The 8,793-nt window shown below is 41.7% G+C and overlaps 1 protein-coding gene across 1 annotated transcript; it reads right to left on the reverse strand.

Moving 5' to 3' along the window:
* Window positions 1-532: 532 nt before the first annotated feature.
* Window positions 533-8,585, reverse strand: LOC125515258 (receptor-like cytoplasmic kinase 185). The gene is made up of 5 exons (XM_048680699.1): window positions 8,288-8,585; window positions 6,100-6,293; window positions 5,683-5,872; window positions 2,850-3,241; window positions 533-1,693 (listed from the first exon to the last, which is right to left on the reverse strand). The coding sequence occupies exons 1-5, from the start codon at window positions 8,394-8,396 to the stop codon at window positions 1,109-1,111; spliced, it is 1,470 nt and encodes a 489-aa protein (XP_048536656.1). The 5' UTR covers window positions 8,397-8,585; the 3' UTR covers window positions 533-1,108.
* Window positions 8,586-8,793: the final 208 nt, after the last annotated feature.

Genomic DNA, 8,793 nt, shown 5'->3' on the forward strand with positions numbered 1-8,793 from the left:
GCTGCCTGCCAGAGTGGACTGGGACGTGGATTCTGGGCGTTGGAGCCCGTGTCCAAGCCGCAACGACCATGGTGACCTGCTCGCCAGGGTGGTCATCGACGGAGAAGGGCGCAACGGCGCTGCAGGACTGAGAGGATGACACAGGTGGAGGGCCAGTGAACAACGAACACCCGGTCCATGCTTGATTACAACTTGTAACATGCCTCTTTATATATGCGAACAAATGAAAAGGAAACTGTTCAAGGTACTTTATCAAGAAATTTTGTTCTGTGAAAAAGAATGTTCCATCGACAAATATAATTAGTTTGGGCAAAGTTTGACCAAAAAAACAACCCTGGGCTTATCTGCTATGGACAGAAAGCTCAGAAACAGGAAGCAAAAAAGAAATTTTAGCATATACTCCCTCCGTTCGGAAATACTTGTCCTAGAAATGGTTGTATCTAGACGTTCTAGATACAACCATTTCTAGGACAAGTATTTCCGAACGGAGGGAGTAGCTAACAAGCTTCCTAAATATTTTGCACAGCTTAGATGGAAGGGGCACAACGGCTTTGCCAGAAGAGATAAATCAAAGGATGTGTTCTGACAACTCAATACAAACAAAAATGTCACAATACAGACGTATGGAACACGGGTAAACCCCCTCGGTACAAACCCTCGAGGAAAGAAAAATCATCACATCCCTCGGTACTCAGACTTCACAATAAAGCTCTACGCTCGGAACAACTGTCATACCCGTCATGCATGCAGGCAACAGAAGAGACTCATTTGATTGGACCATGTCCTCCTAAGAACAGTTCTCCCCTTTGCTTACTAACTTTCCAGCCAGATGTCGTTCGTGCCATGATGATGAAGGCACATCTGCATGATCACATTCACGAGGAACGGACGCCAGGAATAGGCGTGTCGATGGTGATTGCGGTGGTGATATTTGTGTGGAAGAGAGAAACTATGAAGCAGTGGTGATGGCCGGGAAAGAAAAGGAAAGCTCTATTCACATTAAACATGGAACCGAAATCGAACCCCATGTCCCTAAACTGCCCCCTGCTTGGTACTGGCTTGCACTCATCCTCTTTCTAGAATGATGACTCAGACCTGCTCCAGAGTTCTATTCATTTGTACTATCGAAGCTGCCCCGAGCATTCGGCCATTTCCTCTCTCTAGAATTCTCACCCCATGTCTTGGCCTCTGCAATAGCACGCTGCCTCTCAGAGGTCCTTGAAGTTTCCCTCCTCTTTCCTGCCCGAGCAGGACTACCCTGTTGTGAACCTGTCACATCCCTATCGTCCAAGCCTGACTGTCTACCAGAACCACCACCAGAACTATTCCTGCTAACCTCGGCTTCATACTTCGATGTTGTTGTGACTTCTTTTCTCCTCAGATCTGGAGAATGGTGATTTGGCGACCGGATACGCCGCTGGTCGCCATTCACACTACCACGGTCTCTGGCTCTGGGGGTAGATGCATTGCTCCGACTATGTTGAGTGGGTGCATTTGGATCATACGCCTGAGAAGCAAGATATGAAAGAGCAGTGACCACATCTCCTATGAAAGGCCGAGTGGCAGCTTGCTCTTGCAAACACATTGCAGCAACGGCTAAAGCTTGATACAGACCCCTCATAGGAAAACGGCCCTGAAGTGCCGGATCAGCCATTTTTGGAAATTTTCTGCGGTCTTTAAACAGAGGACGAGCCTGCATATCAGATCAACCATAAGGCATCCAACATTATATAATGAGTGAGCTGCAATAGTTGGCAGGAAATATATACTTTCTGTTTGTATACATTGATCAAACCTTAGCACCTAAACCTTAGAAAAAACTAGGAGATGTACATGTACTGTGCAAGCTTTGTTAAATATATAATATTCAATCCCCTCATACAGTATCACCAAATTAGGAATTCCTATTAAATCTTTTGGAAAGTTGTGAACTTAGCATATATTCGCATTCATAATAATATTTAAGAAATAATATGACCACTCACATTGTACTATAATATTTCTCCATAATTTGAAAAGAGTGGTTGTGAGGGCTGTTTAGTATGGTGTTATTAGAGGATTAATTGTTCAATTAAGCAATAACATTCAAGGATCCAATTTATTTGTTGAATCATAAGATCAGACTGGATGGCTAAGATTGTTTGCGTCAAACCCTCGTTCTTCTCTATGTAGTATAGATATGGATAGCCTTAATTTTTAGTGCATTCTTTTTTACAACAGCGATGTGTGAAATTGAGAATGACGTGGATCGATAAATATCCGAGGAACTAATCTCAGTGGTCAGTACTGAAGGCAGCAATTTCACTAGTGTTCAAGAATCATGCCAAGCCTAAGCAACTGAACAGCCAGCCCATTCGTAAGTAACATAACCTTAATACATTAAATAACTCCATGGTATCATACTATCATGATAGCTTTTGGAGACAGCATTCAAGAAAAATTAAGAGCAGTGGTGTACGAAGTAACAGTGAATAGCAGTCTAATAAAAATTTCAGAGTTCAAAAGGATAATATGATCTGAGAAGGAAATAGAAAATTAAAGACCCTCAAGTGATAGTAATTCATCAAAGCAAAAAAAAGAAAGAAAGGGTCCCTAAAAAATTCCTGATTTGGTGGCAACGGCTTAAACAATTTCTATTTATGTTTCTTCGGACTGTTTTATTTTTCGGACTAGTGCTACAGCTAAATCTTAGTCCAATTATATTGCTAGTATCTCAAAGTATTTTTAGCAACGCTATTATAGAAATTATGCTTAGCTCGTGGAATGTCCAAGAACATGAGCTATGAACAACATAATGAAGCAAACATCAATTTTGTGAAGTAAAATTAGTGCAGAATAGAAGAACATACCCACGCCACTAGGTTTTGCTCTCCATGTGGTTTGGTGTTGTCAATTGCTTTACGACCAGTAATCAGTTCAAGGAACACAACACCAAAGCTATACACATCAGATTTAACTGTAAGCTGTCCAGTCATTGCATACTCTGGGGCACAGTAGCCATAAGTTCCCATAACACGTGTTGAAACATGGGTCTTATCACCGACAGGGCCAAGTTTTGCAAGGCCAAAGTCAGATAGCTTTGGATGAAACTCTTCGCCGAGAAGAATGTTTGACGACTTGAAATCCCGGTAAATAACAGGAGGACTTGCCTTGTCATGCAAGTATTCTAATCCCTTGGCAGCACCAGCAGCAATCTTCATCCGTGTATTCCAGTCAAGAGGTTCCTTTTCAGGTGGAATGTCTAGCATAAAAAGATTCAAATTAGATAGGCAAGCTGCCTTTGAAATGCATTGAACATATGCAATGAGCCCACAAATATTCATTATTCTACGGCAATGAAAATAATTAGACAACAATGGCGTGCAACAGCATTACAATTTACCATCTAAAAAGAGGGTAACTGAGATATGTTTAAATTAGTAAATGGGGATTGCAAGGGACTATAAATTTTCCATTAAAAGGGAACACTGATAGTGCACAAAAAAATCAAAAATAGTAGGCAACAAGAAGCAGATGCATACATCTGACTCCGCGGAGCATCTGGATATAGGTAGTTGTTTGAGAAATCATGTCTACATCTACTATGAATCAATTCAGAAGAAGTTCCAGTGATTATGCTATTTTCTTAACACTTGCCACATGCTATTTTCTTAACACTTGCCACATGCCGCCTGGTACAAAAACAATGACTTCTTCATGTAATTGCGTAAATATGCAAATGTATATTAGCAATTATAATCATGTGGTCAGCCACTTAGCACGTGATGCAATTGCTAGTTATGCCGCATAATGATGTCAACCACCCAATAGTACTTACTAGGCGGGTGACTGAACGAATACTGGTTTCAATTTTAGCATCTTGCAAAGTATTACTCCCTCCGTTCACAAATATAAGATGCTCTAACTTTTTTCTGATTCGGATGTATATAGACCCATTTTAGTGTGTTTGTTCATCCATTTCAGTCCGTATGTAGTCCATATTGAAATATATAAAACATCTTATATTTATGAATGGAAGGAGTGCCGTTTAGTCTATTGTCGTATAAACCACAACGAATCAGCATACACAATGTAAATGTCTTCTAAACTACTTTAGGCATCTTCTGCCGGGTCAGTGCATGGAGTTCCGGTGGTGGCCATGGGCGGCTAGATCCGGAGGAAGCCACTACGATTTTCAAGCGACGTCAACACTTCTGTTTCTCAGGTGAAAACCCGTGATCGGCCTTCACAGGTCGGATCCAGTAAGGGCGCATGTGTGTCGTTTCGTTGTCAAGGCATTGTCTCCATGCCAAATATCTGACCTTGAGTGATTGGACTTGGTTCCAGGATGAAAATGCCCGGTCTGGCCTTGGACGGTTGGTTCCGACTTCCTACAACATCGCTCCTGTGTGTAATCTCCTTGAAGGCATTGTTTCCGAAGAATGTCGACTTGGTCGTAAGTGTTCTTTTTTTTCTACCTTTACTTGCCAGTTTATGTAATCTGTTTTGGCCTCAATGCATGGCATCTTTATTAATAAAAAAATGCATGTGTGCATCCGAGGATGCCAAATTTAACCATCCTTTCAGAAAAAATTACTCCAAGTTGTAACCACAATGCATGCCAAAAGAAGAATTAATGCACTTAAAGTTAATGGTTACGTACATCAATTTAGCATACTACCATGCAACAAAAAGAGAAGTGAGTTGACTTTGCAAGATCATAATGCCCAGTAAGCCGAGTCAGGATCAGACATATAATATTTTCCTTTTTGATTTACAACTGGAAATAGTAACCATGTATCAACTGTCATTATATAATATATTTGCAGGTTATCCCAGACATGCTATCAACCAGAGACAGAATAAATTGACGAACTAAAGTTGAAATACCAGTGTGCATGAATATGTTCTGTACAACAAACGAAAAATAAGACTTCTGCAAGAAATGGCGCATATGCTAGCTTCCCATTGATATACAACAAAATTTCAACTTTAGTATGCAAACAATTTGACCTTTAACTAAGCTTTAGATCTTTTGCCTCACTGAGCTTCCACTCTCTTGATTAAATATGAGTTGCTAACTAGGTAACCATTAAAACTCTACCGGATTACCTTCCCATGAGATACAGCAAAACTTAGCTTTTAGTATGCAGATCAATTCACTCACTGATTAAGTACGAGTTCAACAACATACATATCAAAACTGTTGAATATATGACCAGCCGACCAGATCAACAACCACAGAAGAATAATGCAAGTACGCAGCTGCAAGCTTAAGCAAGTACTCCCTCCGTATCAAAATATAAGACGTTTTTGCAATTCAATTTGAGCTGCAAAAACATCTTATATTTTGGTACGGAGGTAGTATTAACTAGTACTCCATGTGCTCACTTTAAAACCTTGGCCTAACACACACAAGTGTTGGATTTGTCATGACAAAAAGATATTACCAAAGTTGTTAGGTGTATTGATGTTATCATTGAAATAGAAATCGTGACATTAGAAAAATTAATGGTTAAAGACTTAAAGGCGAGAATTGGTAACAAAGAAGCAATCCAGACAGTGGTTAGCTTATTGCTCAACTGTTTACCAAGCATAAAAAATGTGACATTTACAATGCACAAAGTCTTTTGAACACATGGATGTGGAGTTGTATGTAGGCAGTAATGCACTTAGAGAAGTTCATAAGTGAAGTGCACTTACCATGCAAATGATCCTCAAGTGATCCTAGCGGCATATATTCATATACAAGAAGACGTTGATCCCCATCAGCACAGTATCCAATTAGGTTTACCAAGTTATCGTGGTGCAATAGACTGAGCATAAGGACCTCAACCAGAAACTCTCTGTTGCCTTGAAGTCCATTGCGATCAAGTTGCTTAACTGCAACAGCCTGCACAGTAGACAATATAATAAAGTTGTGATCAAGAACTCAGCAATGAAGAGTTACAACAAGGAAAATGTCTTCTCCAATGCCCAATCTAGACCATATAACAAGGGAATTTTCAACCCCAGTTTAAAAGAGATGTGGCAGTCATATTGGCAGTTCAACGAGTGGAATTAATAGCTGGAAATGAGGATTCACACCAAATCTGAATGCATCAAAACATTAAATCAAACCTGTCCATTGTCCAAACGTCCTCTATATACACGGCCGAAACCTCCCTCGCCCAATAGGCAATCCTGTCTGAAGTTCTTAGTGGCAGCAGCAAGCTCACGAAAAGTGAATGTGTGTGCTGCAATATGTTGATTGTTTCCCTCCCTTGGGATAACTGTATCCTTCGAGTCCAATAAACCTTGTGGTTTTGGTTTATCTAAAGCAAAAGTACATCCAGAGTTAGGGGTCGTATGAATTAAAGAATGCAACATAGTTAAGGTGAACTACTCCCAAAACACAATAATTAAAATGGTAAAACTGGCCATAGACCATGTGCAATTGTGAAACTGGTTTGAACGCTTGCCTTTGTATCCGAAAGCACAACTTGATTCCTTTCAAAACTTTAATACCATAACTCCAAATATACTTCTATACCTTATACATAAACTTGATTGGTAGGAACTGAGCTCAGTTGGTCGCAAGTGTGGTTGTGCACATTCAGCATCCAATTTCGAATCCTCTTCAACTTGAATTGGTTGCCTATTTCTTTCAATAACAGAAAAACTGTGTGTTTCCTTCTAAGTAACTTTGCTTTTCGATATAGAAGATTAACAATAACAACCCTAATGTGCGTGTATGACTGGTCTTTGTCATCAAAACATGTAGTGACAAACTAAATCTTTATTCCTCCCCTGCTTAATTGAAAATTCCTAGCCTCTTAGAGCAAATGTGGTGTCAAATATTAACATCATTTAACTCTTAACAATAGGTATCAAAAAGGAAGAAACTAAGGTTATTGATGCTTTGGCCAAGAGAAAACTAAGATCAAAATTCAACTTGCCAAAAAGATCTAGATTTGTCCCAGGCCTTCAACTTACCATAAAATCAACAATGTTCCTGCGGCCTGGTATTTGTCTTGGTAAAAGAAAAGAGACACATTGTCCTAGAGAATATGTGTAATGGCGTAAATAGTTTACTATTTGGGGTGAAGTGCCTAGTACCATTTAATCCAGTCACTAATGGAGGTAGTAAAAAAAATCACAGGCTTGCAAGCAAAGTCTGGGTGTTGCGATAGTTAAGACATAACTATGCCAGAAAAACTACAAAAGAACTTAGCTAAGTGTCCCAAAATGCATTAGAAATTAGGGCCATCACAATAGTGAGAGGAAAATAACTACTCCATCTGTAAACTAATATTAGTTTACAGAGGGAGTATCATCTAACACTTCTTTGATACAGTTTGGATGTTGTACCAGGACCATCTACATTTGTTCAAAATAAACATTGCTGTCCAATTTATTTGTCGGCAAAATTAAGAGGACGAGTCAAATAGAAAGAATGCTTTCAAAGGTCAACATTTAACCGTACGAAATGAACATAAAAGGCGCTTCCTAAGAGCATCTCCAACAGCCGCCCAATGCGCGGCGCCCAAAAAACAGGTTTACAGCGCGCAAGTAAATTTTTTTAGGGCGCTAGAAGACGTTTGCTCCAACAAGCGCTGCAAAATATGCTGCGCGCGCGAGTCCAACGGTCCCAATCAAGCGGTCCCATCTGCAGCAGCCCAGAGTTTGCAGCACGCGCGACCGGGCGCACTAAATATGCTGCGCGTGATGCCTTTTTGATGCGCGCGCTGCATTAGTTATAGCGCGCGCGCGCTTTTTGTGCGGCTGCTGGAGATTCCAAACCGGGTCCGCGCGTGCTAAAAGCAGTTTTTATACCGCGTGGCGCTCATATAGCGCTTCTGTTGGAGATGCTCTTAGGGGAGCTAAACCTCAGTTATTCATCCTTTTTATTTTATAGTCCCTAGGGGATTGCAAGTACTTCTAATTAAGCATCTTAACTCTCAACAGATGTCCTGCCAGACAGTTTATAAGGCAGACACGTTCAGACATCCGCATCATACGGCACTTCCATCACTCTACCGAGTTGGAAATTGCAAGCATCATAAAATAACCACATATTAGTCCATGAACATATAGTCAAAGTGCATCACTTCTATAATGTATAAGTTTCCAGAAGCAATAAACCTATATACATGGAATAGGTGTTAAAAAGATTTCCGAAGACAAGGGAGATTGGTGCATTTCTTAATCTGGTCCACTCAAATCTTGGCACTGTGAGCATCAGCTGACTAAACCGGGGAAAATTAAGAACCATTTCCAAAAAAAAATAAACCAGCCCAAGATCCAGCCTTCCGCCCAAGAATCACACCTGATCCGACCCCAGTGGCGCGGCGATCCGACGGAACGTCCTTCCGCGCGCCGCCCTTCTTGGCAGGCTCCCCCTTGCCGCTCGACCCGAAGCACGGCAGGCACCCCATCCAAGAACCTCCCCTCCAGGAAAAAGATCAAGAAAAGGACGGCGGGGGCCGACCCACCAGAAGAAACGGGGATCCCTCCCCGATCTGGGGGCGGAGGCCCTCCGAAAATCCGACCTTTGGAGGATGTGGAGGGAGGATTTGGATGGGATTTGGGAGCGGTGGGTCGGGGAATTTGCCGCGGGGGGCGGGGGTGGGGCGGGGGGGGGGGGGGGGGGAGGGGGGGGGGGGGGGGGCGGGACAGGGACAGAACTATTGGGAGAACGGGCGAGAGAGAGAAAGAGAGAACAGGATGTCCGAGGTCCGAGGGCAAAAGTCAGCTCATGGCCGACTGAGGAGTGAGGAGAGAGAGAAGGGAGAGGATCTCTCGAAAAAGCATTGCAAAGACCGAGCTCCACAT

This window comes from Triticum urartu, chromosome 1 (assembly GCF_003073215.2).
Source record: "Triticum urartu cultivar G1812 chromosome 1, Tu2.1, whole genome shotgun sequence".
Lineage (NCBI taxonomy): Eukaryota > Viridiplantae > Streptophyta > Magnoliopsida > Poales > Poaceae > Triticum > Triticum urartu.

Bases quoted from the DNA above. Each gene is read 5' to 3' on its own strand.
- LOC125515258 (XM_048680699.1), bottom strand. From the start codon at position 8,396: ATGGGGTGCCTGCCGTGCTTCGGGTCGAGCGGCAAGGGGGAGCCTGCC. The intron at 6,294-8,287 runs GTGTGATTCTTG...CTTTTGCTTTAG, and splicing joins CGCCACTGGGGTCGGATCAG to ATAAACCAAAACCACAAGGT. The intron at 3,242-5,682 runs GTAAGTGCACTT...TTTTTATGCTAG, and splicing joins ACTTGAGGATCATTTGCATG to ACATTCCACCTGAAAAGGAA.